Source organism: Pseudophryne corroboree, chromosome 3 (genome assembly GCF_028390025.1).
Source record: "Pseudophryne corroboree isolate aPseCor3 chromosome 3, aPseCor3.hap2, whole genome shotgun sequence".
Lineage (NCBI taxonomy): Eukaryota > Metazoa > Chordata > Amphibia > Anura > Myobatrachidae > Pseudophryne > Pseudophryne corroboree.
Window position 1 is genome coordinate 291,669,473 of NC_086446.1, and position 18,791 is coordinate 291,688,263.

General features: G+C 44.0%; 1 protein-coding gene across 4 annotated transcripts in view; it reads left to right on the forward strand.

Annotated features, from left to right (window-relative positions):
• The window catches only part of RBBP8NL (RBBP8 N-terminal like), a 107,575-nt gene extending 90,129 nt beyond the window's left edge, over nucleotides 1-17,446 (forward strand). For all 4 annotated transcript variants that reach the window (XM_063959294.1, XM_063959293.1, XM_063959295.1 and 1 more), the window contains 6 exons: nucleotides 582-730; nucleotides 1,031-1,826; nucleotides 4,352-4,442; nucleotides 6,634-6,707; nucleotides 8,820-8,925; nucleotides 15,137-17,446. In XM_063959294.1, coding sequence (XP_063815364.1) covers nucleotides 582-730; nucleotides 1,031-1,826; nucleotides 4,352-4,442; nucleotides 6,634-6,707; nucleotides 8,820-8,925; nucleotides 15,137-15,234 — 1,314 coding nt within the window. In that variant the 3' untranslated portion in view covers nucleotides 15,235-17,446. The remainder of the gene's footprint in view (nucleotides 1-581; nucleotides 731-1,030; nucleotides 1,827-4,351; nucleotides 4,443-6,633; nucleotides 6,708-8,819; nucleotides 8,926-15,136) is intronic.
• The last annotated feature ends 1,345 nt before the right edge of the window (nucleotides 17,447-18,791 follow it).

Consider the following 18,791-nt stretch of genomic DNA (forward strand, 5'->3'; position numbering starts at 1 on the left):
GTTGCTCAGATGATCAATAGTGCGACGGATGGTGCTTCTTTGTACACAAGCGGCGGAACAGAGACACAGTCAGTGAGCATCACTGTGCACAAGACAGTGGTTTTGGCATTAGCATACTGTATTTTCACAGATCTGCTGCATGCACAGTCACAGTAAAGACAGCATTTGTGTCCACCTCTGAATCACGCCCCCTGTGTCAACTCCTCTTGTCGTACCCGTAACCACCTCCCCATTAGATTGCAAGTTCTAACAATCAGGTCCTTCCTTTCCCTCCTTGTCCACCTCTGCATCCTTGTTTCTTTCCTCTTGTTTGTTCTTTATGAAACCTGCCAATCGAGTATACATGGCCTTATGCTTTCTGTGTGTCCATCACTTTGCCTATTGGTATGTCTGTTCTGTATTTTTCTGCTCCCCTGACTGGTGCTGCAGATTTTTGTGGTACCTTATGAATAAAACCTAATAATAATGATTTACCAGGCAGATAGCTTCCCATTGCATTCATCTATGGTCATTTAGCCACCTTATAAGCTTACAAACATGTTCTTGGGGTAGATTACAAGTTTACCTTTGTCACATTCCAGAACATGCAGAAAGTGCTACTAAATACACATAGTCAGCAAAGAATCTCCAACCAGCTTCATGGAACTATCGCTGTTATGAGACCAGGAGCCAAAAGTGGACAAACCGCAACATCATCGTCCCTTCACATGCATAACTCAAACAATGAATCGTAAGTGAAATGGCATGTTTTTTGGGTTTATTCACATTTCATTATTAATTTATAGGGAAGTGGTGGCCTAAATGGTTCCAAGCTGAGGCTAAATTGTGGCTATATGATGAGCTAATGTGAAGAATTACTTAACAAAACTATATTGCTGCATTATGGGACTACTTCCTGTTGGCATGAAGGGTGCCATGATAGTTCTCATAGAGTGGAACATATGGGAGAATTATAGGACTGTATGCATTAATTACAGCAACAGTGGCCTTTATTAAAGATTTACATTCATACTGATTGTTTTGTTCACAGACATTCTAAAGAGAGATATGTGGAATCTTGTGAGGTCCCTTCCCCTCTTGATTCTTTGAAGCATGTCATCCCAGAGGAACATCTCAGCCTTCTGAGACAACACCTTGCCCAAAAGCGCCTTGCACAACGTGGTCCAGGAGCACCAAGTGATGGGCCTGCACGTTATTTATTAGCTAAAAATCGCGATGCTGTGTTAGAAATGAAACGTTCTGAAGACGAATGGGAGGAAAAGGCAGCGATGGCAGAGCTCCAGAGTGCTGTATTATATGTGAGGGAGCAAGGTTACAAAAACAGAATAAATCAGACCAAGCAAAGAGAAAAGCTTCATTACATTTTAACCAAGCGGAATCAAGTACCTAGAACACCAAATTCACCAACGAGTGTCTCAAAATGTCTTCTAAGGGAAAACCATGAAGAAAGGGAACTGTCACTCATACAGGCTTTGCATGCAGGTTGGAAGAACAGTAAGCGGTTAAGTAATCAGGAAGAAGAGGAAGACTGGGAAGAGAAAGAACCAGAGAGGAGAGAACATGTGGAGGTAGACACTCCAGATAAGCCACTTGACTTATCCGACACCAGAAAAGCGCAGCACAGCAACAGGAATGATCTTAAGAGAGAACAGAAGCATATCTATGAAGCACAAAATGCAAGCCCAATGTCCAGAGATAATACCTCCCCTCCCATCAGGGCATCAAGCTCTGACCAGATACATGAAAATATGGTGGAAGACATGATATTGGTGACTAAAAGTGAACAAGAGCAGAATACAGATGAAGAAGTACAAGATGAAGTGATTGTAAGTCCATATTCCTAGTGGGAGAGGGTGCGGCTTAGCATCAGCTATAGACAGGAGTGGGCTGGGCCAAGTTGCTGTAACTAGCATTTGGCTAGAATTTGACACTACATAGCATGCTTCCAATCTCACCCAATCTAAGGTATGGTTATAGTCAAATCTAGACGTGAATTAAAGATGAATGTCTCATCTGAACATAGCCTGGGTATATGTTTTATTGTAAGTGGTGGCCTGTTTACACAAACCATATGTACTGTATGTTGAATGGGCGCAACAAATTTCAGCTCAACTCAACTCCCTATCATAAACAGTGGAGCAAATGGCTTTTGAACAGCTGATTTTTAATTATTTATAAACTCATACTGAAATATGGGTATAGGGTATGGATAAAAAGAAGGAAGATCTCAGACCAATGATAAATAAAATACAAGACAGCACGTAATCCAAGCAGGTTGTATTGGGAATTGGTTGCTAGTGTGCTGTACCTGTTGTGTGTGAAATTGGCTGTCTATGTGAATATTTTTGTGTGGTATGTGATAATGACAGAGGGGGATATGTACTAAGCCTTGGAGAGTGATAAAGAGGAGAGAGATAAAGAACCAGTCAATCAGCTCCTGTAACTGCCATGTTACAGACTGTGTTTGGCTGGTACTTTATCTCTCTCCACGTTATCACTCTACAAGGTTTAGTACATCTGTTCCAACTCAAATGTGTGGACGGGTGGTCTTCAGTATGCCGACTGTCGGGATCCCGGCGCACAGTATACCGGCGCCGGAATCCCAGACAGCCAACATACTGACACTTTTTTTCTCCCTCGTGGGGGTCCACGACCCCCCTGGAGGGAGAATAAAATAGCTTGGCGCGCGTAGCGCGCCACCGTGCCTGCAGTGTGGTGAGCGCAGCGAGCCCGCAAGGGGCTCATTTGCGCTCGCCACGCTGTCTGTATGCCGGCGGTCGGGCTCCCGGCGCCGGTATGCTGGTCGCCGGGAGCCCGGCCGCCGGCATACCATACTACACCCGTGTGGACATGTGCAATCATGGTGATACAGTGCACCATGTGTGTAGGTAGATGTGTAATGATAGTTACAGAAACCCCTAGCATATCACATGATTCCAGTGTTACAACACACACAGTCCAGTCACTGGGTGTGAGCTAAAGCAATACCAGCTTGGAGTTAGAGAGCAGAGAGTAGAGCTCCTGGTACAGTCTCCTTTTGGTATTAACAATTGACAAGTTAACACACACACATAAGGCAATGTACTCCATTAGGCTGACTAGGCTAGAGCCTAGGGGACCCGCCAACTATTTTTGTTGAGGCACTGTTACCTTTACCCTGGGGCTCCACTGGTTAAAGGCACATTGCACTCTGCCACGTAACAGGCGCACTCTAAAGGTGGGTACACACTGGAAAGATATATCTGCAGATCAATTGATCTGCAGATATATCTATGGACGGATCGGGCAGTGTGCTGTACATACACACTGCCCGATACGTCGGGGACTGATGTCATGAATTGGGCGGGCGTGTACACACAGCCACCCAGTTCAGCTGTCAATCGCCACCGGCCGCCGCAACATGTGTACGGGTGGTCGGCCGACCGCCGTACACACTCAGCAACGCGCCAATATATAGTTAGATATATTGGCCGTCGGCTGTACTGCGGGGCCAACGCGATACGTCTGTGAACGACGGAATTCACAGACGTATCGGCCGTACACACTGGCCGACGGACCCGCGATATATCGTCCGTTCAAGACAACGGCCGATATATCGGCCAGTGTGTACGGGCCTTTAGTCAGCTGAGGTTTGCTTTGAGACAATGCGTGTGTGGGGGGGAGGCAGCGGACCAATAGCGCACCAGACAAAATAAAAGGAAGAACAGTTGTGTTGTGAGAAAAGAGATCAGCAGACTTTGTTGGGTATCAGTGTTTGTCTAAATACTGAATGTGTAAATGATGACATAAGCTCTGCTTCCCAAATGTCAGCTGTAGTGGGCTGAAAGATTGAAGTGCCGGAGGGTGGCTAAAATACCTGAAAGCCTAGGAACCTAGCCATGTGGTAAATAATGTGGACACACACACACACACACACACACACACACACACACACACACACACACACACACCAGATCAATCCAAGGCCTCAGTCCTCTGCAGATAGCAGACTGTAATCCCCACCTCCCATTCTTTGTGCCCTCTTCTTCCAGAAAATGCTCCGTTACAAACCACTCTAGCTGGTATAGCCCAAGGGCCTAAAACACATCACCCAATACCCCTGCCCAGTCCGAAATTACCCAAATGCTCCACCAACCACAGCCAGGATCACAGCCAAACGTTACCCAATGAGACCCCACCCTGTACAAAATGAGTTTCAGCACCCATATCAGTAAGTATCTCCAGTGAGCGAAGAAGGGTGGACAAGTGGCTTTATATCAAATCTGCACATACCAACCAACTTTCTAAAGTTTTGCATACAGCGGTTAATATAAATATATATTGCATGAAATCCTTTGTATTGCTATTTCAGGATTTCAATTCTGGCTCAGACATGGAAAGACATTTAAGTACCACTAATATATCAACAAAAGGACACAAGAGGTGTTTGGAATTGGAAACAGGTGAGAAAACATGTGTGGTAAATAAAATTTGAAATGCCGAACGTGAATGTTGACAGTCATGTTGACAATGCAGTTTTCTATACGCCTATCAACTAGTGATGAGCGTGTTCGGTTCCACGGAAACCGAACCCCCCCGAACTTCACCCATTTTACACGGGTCCGAGGCATACTCGGATTCTCCCGTATGGCTCGGTTAACCCGAGCGCGCCTGAATGTCATCATCCCGCTGTCGGATTCTCGCGAGATTCGGATTCTATATAAGCAGCTGCGCGTCGCCGCCATTTTCACTCGTGCATTGGAAATGTTAGGGAGAGGACGTGGCTGACGTCCTCTCCGTTTATTAATCTTGATGCAAAAATATTTGTGCTTATTCCTTAATTGTAGGGACTGGGGAGCAGCTGTATTATATAGGAGGAGTACAGTGCAGAGTTTTGCTGACAGTGACCACCAGTATACGTTGTCTGCCTGAAAAACACTCCATATCTGTGCTCAGTGTGCTGCATATATCTGTGCTCACACTGCTTTATTGTGGGAACTGGGGACCACCAGTATATTATATAGGAGGAGTACAGTGCAGAGTTTTGCTGACCAGTGACCACCAGTATACGTTGTCTGCCTGAAAAACACTCCATATCTGTGCTCAGTGTGCTGCATATATCTGTGCTCACACTGCTTTATTGTGGGGACTGGGGACCAGCAGTATTATATAGGAGGAGTACAGTGCAGAGTTTTGCTGACAGTGACCACCAGTATATATAGCAGTACGGTACGGAAGGCCACTGCTCTACCTACCTCTGTGTCGTCAAGTATATTATCCATACATACCTGTGGTGCATTTCAGTTGTGCGCAGTATATATAGTAGTAGGCCATTGCTATTGATACTGGCATATAATTCCACACATTAAAAAATGGAGAACAAAAATGTGGAGGTTAAAATAGGGAAATCAAGATCCACTTCCACCTCGTGCTGAAGCTGCTGCCACTAGTCATGGCCGAGACGATGAAATGCCATCAACGTCGTCTGCCAAGGCCGATGCCCAATGTCATAGTAGAGAGCATGTAAAATCCAAAAAACAAAAGTTCAGTAAAATGACCCAAAAATCAAAATTGAAAGCGTCTGATGAGAAGCGTAAACTTGCCAATATGCCATTTACGGCACGGAGTGGCAAGGAACGGCTGAGGCCCTGGCCTATGTTCATGGCTAGTGGTTCAGATTCACATGAGGATGGAAGCACTCATCCTCTCGCTAGAAAACTGCAGTGCCACGCCTAGATGGGCCAGGTGTTTGTGTCGGCCACTTGTGTCGCTTAGCTTAGCCATCCAGCGACCTCGGTGCAAATTTTAGGACTAAAAATAATATTGTGAGGTGTTCAGAATAGACTGAAAATGAGTGGAAATTGTGGTTATTGAGGTTAATAATACTATGGGATCAAAATGACCCCCAAATTCTATGATTTAAGCTGTTTTTGAGGGGTTTTTGTAAAAAACACCCGAATCCGACAAAAAATTTTCAGGGAGGTTTTGCCAAAACGCGTCCGAATCCAAAACACGGCCGCGGAACCAAAACCAAAGCACAAAACCCGAAAAATTTCCGGTGCACATCACTACTATCAACCAAACCTAAACCTACACATGACCCTGACTCTAAGCGCAGCCTACCCCTAAAATTGTCTGGCAACATTCTGCCTGGCAACATTCTGTCAGTGTCAACATTGTAAATGTCGGCATCATGAACGTATATCAAGAAAACAGGAGCGCACTGTGTAACACAGCCAGCTGAAAAGACTACTGCATCCACAGTAATGGTCACAACAGCATTAAGGACCACCTATGGCTGTAATATGCAAAAAAAAGACTTTGGGTTGCTTTTTCCCTCTGTAAGCATGACAGAACCAGCATATCCTGTCCCGTGCCAGTTTTGTGTGTAGTTAGGAATGGTGAGGGGTGGCAATGAAGACTTTGTACCAATGTTCAAAAGCCTTCAGAAACAATTGGCCTCAGCATCTACTAATGAAATTAATATTTGTTCTAGTTAAGACAGCTGTATTACATTTTCTGTAAACAATTCATTGTTTGGCAATACATATCTCATGAAGGTGGGGAGTCTCGCTTGTAAATTCAGAAATGGGGAGTGAAATGTTCTGTATGACACTAAATATTTAAGGTTACATTTCTTTCCTGCGTCATTAGATGAAGAGGAAGAACAAGTGAGAGTTTCTCTGCACCACAGCATGGATGAAGAATTGGACACATCGGGGAGTGAGGTCTGTAGTCCTCTGGTGTAGGTCACACACACTGAAACCCAGCCATTTAGTGTGATCACAAAAAAACCTTATTGAATCGTATTTAATTTAGCCATGTGTGTGGACAACAATTAGGTGGTCATGTTGAATAGCATTACCTCTTGAGGCTCCATTTATGTAGCTGGTTGCACACACATGCATCAATGTAGGTTTCCTATATTGGGGGGGTCATTCCGAGTTGATCGTAGCTGTGCTAAATTTAGCACAGCCACGAACATCTTCTCAGACATGCGGGGGTATACCCAGCACAGGGCTAGTCCGCCCCGCATGTCAGTTTGCCCCCCCCCCCCCCCGCGCACAAGTACAAAAGCGTCGCACAGCGGCGATGCTTTTGTACTTGAAGAGTAACTCCCGGCCAGCGCAGCCGCTGCGGCTGGCCGGAGTTACTCATTGCTGCCCCGGGTCGCAGCGGCTGCATGTGATGTCACGCAGCCACTGTGGCCCGCCGCCCGCATGGTCCGGCCATGCCTGCGTTGGCCGGACCGTGCCCCGAAAACGGCGGCTAAACGCCGCCATGCCACCCCCTCCCACCCAACGAACGCCTCTGCCTGTCAATCAGGCAGAGGCGATCGCTAGGTAACGATGGCCTTCGGCCATCTAGCATGTACCGGCACACTGCGGCGCTGGTGCATGCGCAGTTCCGACCCGATTGCTGCGCTGCGAACAACTGCAGCGTGCGATCAGGTCGGAATGACCCCCTTGCTTCCATGTCTATCATCAGGTACCCAAATGTGAATATATAAATGTAATGCTATAGATGAGGCCCCTTACCATACAACATCAAAGATTGGCCGTATCATGCACTGGCCTTTTGCATTATGTAATTCCCAGATAACAATTATGATAATCTCCCCAAAAATCATTCACTGCAGAGGTTTTGTCAAAGATAATTATATACTTCACAATTCAACAAAGCACACTACCGATACCTACAGTATGCTTGCCTACTAAACCCACTTCTTACTCATTCTGCATTGAGCTCACAATAGAGAGCCCATAAGACAAAGGGACAGTATAGCACATCATATGCTCTTACCTCTCTACCCAGGACGCACATTGAAGATGTGCGTCCTGGGCAGATAGTGTCTATACAAGAATAGAGCTGACAGTTTCCATAACATAGCTGTATGCATCCCCTGGGCCTGTAACAATGCGAGTGAGTACCTAAAAATTGACTGCTTCCAATAACAATGCTTGTGGTTTTGTACATGGCAGGAGAAGAAGCTGTAAGTTACATTTTCACAGACACCAAAGGTAATTAGAAACATAGCATTTGACGGCAGATAAGAACCACTTGGCCCATCTAGTCTGCCCTTTTGTATGCATATTGTTGCCTCAAACCCTATTTGATCCTTATTTCTTTGGAAAGGATATCCTTACGCCTATCCCAAGCATGTTTAAAATGCCCTACCATATTACTCTCTACCACCTCTGATGGAAGGCTATTCCACTTATCCACTACTCTTTCTGTGAAGTAACTTTTCTTAAAAATTTCCCCCCTACCTCCCTCCAGTTTTAGTGGATTCTGGTGTGAATGGTCGACCATGTTAAGGTCGACATTCATTAAGTCGACCTCGTGGATGGTAAAGTATGAAAAAGTAAAAAAATCTATTAAAAAAAACCCCCAAACATGTCGACCTGCCCTGTGTCGACCATTTTCATGTGTTGACCATTTGTCCATGTCGACCATGTCAATGTTGACCAATAGTGGTTGAACTAATGACTGTCGACCTTAACATGGTCGACCATCCAAACGGATACCCCACAGCCCGCAGCCATGGTTAATGCCCAGAACCTTGTAGCCTCTCACAACTTCAGGGCACGGCACGGGTGTCCCATTTAACCCTCGTCACCGTGCCTGCCAGGGGCAGCAGCCGCCGCTATTTAAAGTCTGTATTTACTCAGGTTATGTTTGTCTTATATTCAAGTTTGTTTGAAGATCTAAAACAATGAAGTGCAATAAATATGCAAAATTAAAAGATATTAGGGAGGGAGCAAAAATGTTTCCACTGCCACTGTGTATTTTACAATAGGTGGGGCACTCATACTCATACGTATTCCTGTCTTTTACAGAAAGAAATGGAACTATCACAGCAAACTCAGCCAGACATTTCCAGAGCCAGTTATACAAATGAAAGAAATCCAGTCAAAGGCCAGTGGAAAAAGAAATCATCTCAAGGTATAAAATAGTGTTTTCTGTCCATGTTTTGATGTTCATTGCAGTATCACATATCGCACAACAAAGGTCCTAATTTAGGGGGACATTTACTAAGCAGTGATAAGAGCGGAGAAGTGAGCCAGTGGAGAAGTTGCCCATGGCAGCCAATCAGCACTGAAGTAACATCTATAATTTGCATACTATAAAATTATACAGAGCAGCTGATTGGTTGATGGGGCAACTTCTCTACTGGCTCACTTCTCCGCTCTTATCACTGCTTAGTAAATGCCCCCCTTAGACATGTAAGGTCCTAATTTAGATATGAAGGTTGGAGTGCCTGCACATGCACAGGCCCTGTTCTGAGCATATGCAGAATGGGACCTGCGTCATTGAATACAGTGCATCTTGAGTTGCAGTCAGATTGACAGTCTGTGGCCATTTGCGGGTGGTGTCGACATCTGTTCCGTAAAACAGGGGAGTGACACCCAGGGGCATTTTAACAGAGGAGGGGGCCCCTGTGCAGACTCCGGGTGGGTGCTCTCCTCTACACTGGGCAGTAATCTCCGGCATTGTGCCAGAGTCTACTGCACATGCAATCTCACTATTGCACAGGCGCGGTGGTCATTTTGGAAGAGATTTTTGCTGTGGCTTCAGCGCCCGATGTGGTACTCCAGAAAGGTAAGTATTAAAATATGAGTGCATGTGTGTGGTGTGGGCCCCCCTGGACCCAGGGCCCATGTGCACCGTACACACTGCACCCATTACAGAAGCGCGAATGATGTCACCACACGTTCTGGGAGTGCCGAGGCCAGGTGCAGACTTCCTGGCCTCGGCTACTGAGCTGCAATGGCCAATCTGAATAACCTCGGGGTTACTCAGATGGCCGATGGTCTTGCAGATGATCCAATGCTGTTGTCTTAGGATGCAGCATTCGTATATGCAATTATGGCAGGAAGCGTCTGTTTCCCTGAGACGCCTCCTGTGAAATGATTATATTTTCACATAATTGCTGCATCCAAAGACACAGCAGTGATGTGACCTGCGTCCATCTCTGAAACAAGCCCAAAATCTCAATGACTTCACATACAGAGTAATGCATATTACTGCAGCTACACTGCAGTCTCTGTGTCTGTCTTCTCCAATCATAAGGGCCAAATGTGATCCTTTGGCAATGAATGCTGCATTGTGCACATTGGTAAAAACTGGAGCAAAATAGGTGCATGTTGTCAGAAGAAAAAGCAGCTTTTTGTGCTGTATTTCTGCATGTTTTTATAAATGACACCCATGTGGCTGGTCTTCTAAATTAGCACTAAAAGAAAACAAAGCAAAACAAAAAAAAGAAAGCAAAACATAAAGTTCTCCACCATGGCCCTCATTCGGAGTTGATCGCTCGCTAGCTGCTTTTAGCAGCAGTGCAAACGCTAGGCCGCCGCCCTCTGGGAGTGTATCTTAGCTTAGCAGAAGTGCGAACGAAAGATTAGCAGAATTGCTCGAAAATCTTTTCCTGCAGTTTGAGTAGCTCCAGACCTACTCCTAGATTGCGATCACTGCAGACTGTTTAGTTCCTGATTTAACGTCACAAACACGCCCTGCTTTCGGCTAGCCACTCCCCCGTTTCCCCAGCCACTCCTGCGTTTTAAAAAAGAAAGAGTGGGAGCGCAGAATGAATCCAATATATTGTTTTATTTAAAATATTAATATGTCATCCACATAAAAATGCAGTACATGAACTAGCCTAAGAATAAACAATTGATATTATATAAATGTAAACGAGACTGCCATATCTCCTGAACAAATATGAATAAAAAACCTTTAATAAACCCTAGTTAGGGCTGCATTAATGCTTCATGAAAATCAGCCGTGCGTCCACGAGCTGAAATGATTATAAAAAGGAGACTGATAAAAAGTGCCTCTGTTATAAGTCACTGTCCTCCTTATACACAATAGAATCTCATTGGTAGAGAGTGTCCCAGTACTGGACTTGCGGACAACCGTGCTGTAGTATTGTGTGGCAAATGGATAGTGATGGTCAAATTCACTTTGTGGTATATCACCTGATGTAGAAGCCTCTCCGTCAAAGGCGCTGTACTGAGCCGGGTTTGCAGCGGCTCTGTGCAGTGAACGTACAGCTGGTCTCGTCACCGGTGAACCATCCAGATGAACACTGTTGTTTAATTCTGCTGAAGGATGCTGTACCAGTCTGGATATGCAACAGTGTAAAAAGACTGGAGCAGCAGATTCTCCGGCCGCTGGTGGAAAAATCCGTATTAATTGCGGCTACGGTCCACTCGATGCATGCGGCTCACAGGGTGTCAGGAGAATATAGCAGTCCAAATGAGGTCCTTCAAAGGAGTACCTTAACGCGTTTCTCGGCCCACAACGCTGGCCGTTTCATCAGAAGGAAATGTTCATTTCCTTCTGATGAAACGGCCAGCGTTGTGGGCCGAGAAACGCGTTAAGGTACTCCTTTGAAGGACCTCATTTGGACTGCTATATTCTCCTGACACCCTGTGAGCCGCATGCATCGAGTGGACCGTAGCCGCAATTAATACGGATTTTTCCACCAGCGGCCGGAGAATCTGCTGCTCCAGTCTTTTTACACTGTTGCATATCCAGACTGGTACAGCATCCTTCAGCAGAATTAAACAACAGTGTTCATCTGGATGGTTCACCGGTGACGAGACCAGCTGTACGTTCACTGCACAGAGCCGCTGCAAACCCGGCTCAGTACAGCGCCTTTGACGGAGAGGCTTCTACATCAGGTGATATACCACAAAGTGAATTTGACCATCACTATCCATTTGCCACACAATACTACAGCACGGTTGTCCGCAAGTCCAGTACTGGGACACTCTCTACCAATGAGATTCTATTGTGTATAAGGAGGACAGTGACTTATAACAGAGGCACTTTTTATCAGTCTCCTTTTTATAATCATTTCAGCTCGTGGACGCACGGCTGATTTTCATGAAGCATTAATGCAGCCCTAACTAGGGTTTATTAAAGGTTTTTTATTCATATTTGTTCAGGAGATATGGCAGTCTCGTTTACATTTATATAATATCAATTGTTTATTCTTAGGCTAGTTCATGTACTGCATTTTTATGTGGATGACATTAATATTTTAAATAAAACAATATATTGGATTCATTCTGCGCTCCCACTCTTTCTTTTTTCACACTTACTTTGATCCATTGTTGGGGCAGCCCGCCCACAACTGGTGAGCAGCCGTCTGAATCCAACCACATATAGTGTGTGTATTGTAGAGCGCCAATCTTTTGTATATATTTTTGGTTTACTCCTGCGTTTTAGCCTGACACGCCTGCATTTTTTAGCACACTCCCGGAAAACGGTCACTTTCCGCCCGGAAACACCCAATTTCTGTCAATCACACACAGATCAGCAGAGCGACTGAAAAGCGCCGCTCGCCCCTGTGTAAAATTGCTTAGTTTTGTGTGAAATTACTTGGCGCGTGCGCCCTGCGGCCCATACGCACGCGCAGAACAACTGGTTTTTAGCCTGATCGCTATGCTGCGAAAAACGGCAGCGAGCGATCAACTCGGAATGAGGGCCCATCTTTCAGTGACCCATTGACTGATAATTACAACGTCATAGATAGTCTAGATTTGATTTATTGAAAGAACAAGGAATCATTTTGCAGGACAGGATTATTGAAATGAGCTTGTTGGGGTCAATAATGTGCAATATGAGAGGCACATCTGTTCTTCGCTTCATATCTGAAACCCAATGTCATCAAAATCCTGACCTTTTTGTCATATTACACCCTGGAAAATAAAGTATATGAAATCAAACTTCTTCCAGCTTTATTTCCATATTAAAGATTGAGTCTCCCATATCCAAAATGCTTTAGGACCAGGGCCCTCATTCCGAGTTGTTCGCTCGCAAGCTGTTTTTAGCAGCTTTACACACGCTAAGCCGCCACCTACTGGGAGTGAATCTTAGCATCTTAAAATTGCGAACGAAAGATTCTCAAAATTGCGATTACACACCTCTTAGCAGTTTCTGAGTAGCTTCAAACTTACTCGGCATCTGCGATCAGTTCAGCGCTTGTCGTTCCTGGTTTGACGTCACAAACACACCCAGCGTTCGCCCAGACACTCCTCCGTTTCTCCAGCCACTCCCGCGTTTTTCCAAGAAACGGTAGCGTTTTTTCACACACACCCATAAAACGGCCAGTTTCCGCCCAGAAACACCCACTTCCTGTCAATCACATTACGATCACCAGAACGAAGAAAAAACCGTGAGTAAAATTCCTAACTGCATAGCAAATTTACTTGGCGCAGTCGCAGTGCGAACATTGCGCATGCGCACTAAGCGGAAAATCGCTGCGATGCGAAAAAATTAACCGAGCGAACAACTCAGAATGAGGGCCCAGAAGTATTTTGGATTTCTGATTTTTCTGTGTTTCCTTCCAGATCACACAACAGGTTAATTGGCCTATCAACCTACCAGTATGTTTTTTTAGTATGGAAGCAAATTGAAGTGAATAGTGGAAGTCCATGCAAACATGGGAATAACATACAAACTTCACACAGATAGTGAATTAACTCATGACCTCAGTCCATACTTGCCTACTCTCCCGGAATGGCCGGGAGGCTCCCGAAAATCGGGTGACCCTCCAGGCCCACCGGAAGAGCAGGCAAGTCTCTCTCGATTTCAGGGGTCCCCCCCTGCCCGGCCGCCCACTTAGCGAGTAAAGTGGGCGGTCCGGGCAGACGATGATGCGATTCTTGTTGAATCGCGTCATCATAGCCATGCCCCCTGCTGTATAATGCCGGTAATAGCGGCATTACACAGCGGGAAGCATGGCTTACATGGTGTGATCCCGCAGCCACGCCCCGTTCCACCATGCCCCCTTTCCACCTTTGGCCCGCCCCCCTCGGCACGTCGCAGCCCGCCACCCTGCTGAGCCGACCTTGCTGCTCTCTCCCGGAGAGAGCAGCCAAAAAGTCGGCAAGTATGCCTCAGTCCTATAAGGCAATTGCAATTTTTAGGAAAAGTTACTTTCTAAGTGTACTTAGCAATATAAGAAAAAAAGCCCCACACACCCAAAGTGACATATGTAATAAGACACTTCTGTTGTTCCCTCGCTATGAGAATTACCTCAAGACCTTAATTAGACTAAGACCAAGCAGTATTTTCAGATTCAGTTATTACGATGCGTTGATAGCAAAAAAATCTATCAATGGCCCTCATTCCGAGTTGTTCGCTCGCTAGCTGCTTTTAGCAGCTTTGCACACGCTAAGCCGCCGCCTATTGGGAGTGAATCTTAGCTTTGCAGAATTGCGAACAAAAGATTTGCAGAATTGCGAAAAGAAATTTCTTTGCAGTTTCTGAGTAGCTCGAGACTTACTCTGCCACTGCGATCAGTTCAGTCAGTATCGTTCCTGGTTTGGCGTCACAAACACACCCAGCGTTCGCCCAGACACTCCCCCGTTTCTCCAGCCACTCCCGCGTTTTTCCCAGAAACGGGAGCGTTTTTTCACACACACCCATAAAATAGCCAGTTTCCGCCCAGAAACACCCACTTCCTGTCAATCACACTACGATCACCAGAATGAAGAGATTTCTTCGTTAAGCCGTGAGTAAAATACCAAACTTTTTAGCAAATTTACTTGGCGCAGACACACTGCGAACATTGCGCATGCGCAGTTTGCGACAAATCGCTCCGTTGCGAAAAAAAAATAACGAGCGAACAACTCGGAATGAGGGCCAATGTTTATTGTGGCAGTAGAAAATGTCATATGTCCTATATCTGCTAATTAAAAGTCGCTGGGACAGTAAGTGAAGTCCCCGCTTTACCTGGTCCACACATATGTGTAGGCATGAACCAGAAGTCATCCAGGCTTGAGTTTCCCATTCTAATTAAAAAAAAAAAATATATATATATATATATATATATATATATATAAAAGCAATACCTTAAGGTCATTATTTTATGATTTTGTGCATGAAACAAAGTTTGTGTACATTGAACCGTGAGAAAGGAAAGGTGTCCCTATCTAAATCGCAGCTAAAACATATTGGATTTTGGAATATTTTAGATGTAGGATTTCGGATATGGGAGACTCAATCTATACTGTATACATATACTGTTTATTAAAGAATACAAAGTGTGTGTGTGTGTGTGTGTGTGTGTGTGTGTGTGTGTGTGTGTGTGTGTGTGTGTGTGATGAATAATTGTTATAAATTCTGTGACATTTTCATTTAGCCTCTAAGAAATGGCTGAGGAAAAAGAAAAGCCAAGAGTTGCCAGCAGAGAGCGACACCTCCCAAGAAGACAATGTTATAAGCAAAGACATCGCATAAAGAGACTGGAATGAGTGACAAGAGAGTGGTTAGATTAATATTATAGGATATACTGTATATATATAAATTCTAATAAAGTGAGCGTCACAGAGTAAAACAGCACTTGGCCCATTGGAATAATCTGTTACGCTGGCATAGACTATGCCACCCCATATTACACAGAGCTCAGTAGTTATGTTTCTTGGATTAACAAGGCTGAAATCCTTTGCACAGTGGAGCACGTAGAGATTAAATACAGTACCTTTTCATATCTTATTTATTTGTTAAATTGTTAGGCAATTTTAATGTTGATATAGAGTTTAAATATGCACAGATAAATGATTTCCTATACAATACAACCCACCCGTGGAAGCCTTCAGAACAGGGTCGGACTGGCCCACGGGGTGCAGGGAAAACCCCAGGGGGCCCCACTGCCTGGGGTCCCTCCTCCTCCTCTGGAATCTTTCAGATTATACACTTGAATTTTACATTATGCATATGTTAACTTTTACTGCATAGGACTATGTGTATTTTCTATAGTGCATTGCTGTTATTAATCTGGTACATTAGCATGCATGCGCTAGCAGTACAGTATTTATTATATATATTATTTATCAAGGAGCCCAGACCCCACACCAAAGGTTAGCCAAGCCTATAATAATGGGCCCCTACTACTGCAATTCCCCTGGAGGGCCCTTCATGCTCCAGTCCGTCACTGCTTCACAAGGACAAAAAGAGACCATCCACCCACCCGCCCTCAAGGTCACAATCTGTGCCATCACTATGAGGTGTACAGAACTGTCTCCCCGGCCACCTGTACATACCTGTAAAAACTGCCAGTTTTCCCAGGGCAGTCTTGATCTCTGGTCAGCAAATGGCACATGGTTTGCATTAAATGGGTAGAGTTTGGATGTATCTGGGTAGAGTTTTGGAAAGATCTATGTATGGCCTGGGTTGATGAAGGTTAGAACTATTTTGTACAGAATTTCCAATCAGTAATCTATATAGACATGCCAATTCTTCACTAGGTGTAGTTAGAATCCTCCATCATTGCAATAGACACGAGAAAGTGCTTATGATTTTCTTGGCTCAGTAACTCCTCCCTAATCCGGATCATGCAGGGCTCATTCTGCACATGCCCAGAACGGGTCTTGCACATGCGCAGTTCCCTTGCCATCGGGTTAGACTTTAAGCCATCAGGCCCCTAGCTATATACACAAAGCCCTTTATTACTGTCATAAGGGTCAGGCTATAAATAAGATATTGCAGAGGAGGTAATTTACGTTGGGCAACAACATGCCAGTGTCCATATACTGCCACCCATTTAAAGCCTAGAGGCCTAATTTTATTACACATTATCTCCACACACAGATGTGCCGAATCAAGCACACTGGCATATATTTTGGCCACTCTTGGTTTTAGGCAACAAAATGGCTGCCTCCATTGTGTGTGAGTAACAGGCATACGTCAAGATATTTTAAATGTGGACCACTTTACCTCATTCCTCCTAACCCCCAGGCCTCATCTCTTGGACACAACCTACACAATGTCTAATCAGTATAAAGAATAAATAAATGTACTCTAACAGTAAGAAAGAACATAATGCATTCTTTATGCTGTCTGGAATAAACAGAAGGGACCTCCTGAAATCCTGCAGCTCCAAGCTATACATGCCAACACTACCAACTTTGGGTACATGAAAAAGATGGTGTATGTTGATAAAAGGGAAGAGATCTGCATAAATCTGGGCATTGTTTTAGTGGGTTTGTTGTGGCCTTATTGTCCTACATTTCTAACAGGGAATACTGGCTGGTATGCCTAAGGCTGGGCCTATATGGGTTTTCCACACTTCTATATATGAATGTAAACTGTTCACAGCTTTCTCTGCTGTTTCTGTATACAGTAAACATGTAGTACACTGAAAAAAAGGAGATTTTATTGAGATTTTAATTAGGAATTTCTGCATGACTGTTAAAACTGTTTAATAAAAGAATGTAGATGTATATGTTCACTTTACTAATTAAAATCAGTGTTTTGGGGCAGAACAGCACAGTGACATACTGTATCTCTTTGTCCCATCATTTCATCCAAGCATCAGAGACACATCTTCAACTGACCGTTTGCTTTCCCATTTTCCAATATGATGGTTTTAGAGAAATGTTTTGTCATGGTTATATAATTATCCAGTCATGTAATTATAATAATGCCTGTCCTTTTGTAATATAATGTTATTTCATATAATGGATTCAAATAATATAATAAAATGTTAGTTTTTTTATATGATTGTTACACTGTGATTACAATACAGTACAGGTTCCTGGTCCCCAGGCTTATGCATTCTAGACTGTTCTGGAACTAATATTTCCAGCATGCCCTGCCTACATCTGAAATATGTGGGGATCTTACACCATAAGAGCATCTCATGGAAGATGCTCAGCTTCTCCGTGATTATTACTGTATTGTTTAGTGAGAATGTCAACAAAATGTTGTTACAGGTTGAGTATCCCTTATCCAAAATGCTTGGGACCAGAGGTATTTTGGATATCGGATTTTTCCGTATTTTGGAATAATTAGATACCATAATGAGATATCATGGCGATGGGACCTAAATCTAAGCACAGTATGCATTTATGTTACATATACACCTTATACACACAGCCTGAAGGTGATTTTAGCCAATATTTTTTATAACTTTGTGCATTAAACAAAGTGTGTCTACATTCACACAATTCATGTATGTTTCATATACACCTTATATACACAGCCTGAAGGTCATTTAATACAATATTATTAATAACCTTGTGTATTAAACAAAGTTTGTGTACATTGAGGCATCAGTAAACAAAGGTTTCACTATCTCACTCTCACTCAAAAAAGTCCGTATTTTGGAATATTCCGTATTTCGGAATATTTGGATATGAGATACTCAACCTGTAATATAAATATATTATTATTACCTTTGTTCCTTGTGCCAAAATGTGTCTTATTTATTACTCATTATGCCTTAGAGTAGTGACGGGCTAACCGGTATAAGTTAAAGACTGCAGGGGCCTTTTAACCTTCAAATGGGCAGCACATTATTTTTAATCTCAGTAATAAATGACAATAAAACATATAATAAAATATACTAATCTCTAATAAATCAGCAGGAAATGTAATGTAAAGGGGGGTACTCACGGAGCAATAAACTAAGCAATCTGACTAGATTGCTTAGATTTTAAGCATGATCTGTCCATGTGTACCCCCCACAGCGATAGCGATGCGTAGCCCCGTGCGGCGCTATCGCTGGTGCTAGATTGGCCATCGCGCTGTGCTGAGCGGTTCGCTCAGCACACATCTCTCCCCACATCTGACCGTGAATACGGGCCTTAACATAAACATATGTTACAAACAACAAAACAAATCTTGTAACAAAATGTAACATGGTGGATAAGATTTTTCACCAGGTTTGAGAATAAGAGTAGGCACAAATCATGACCTTAGCAGGAAAACTAACTGGCCCTCTGTCCTGCAAACTCACATCAATTAGCACTCACAATAAAAGACACAGCACCAAGTAGTGGCGAAAAGATTAAACA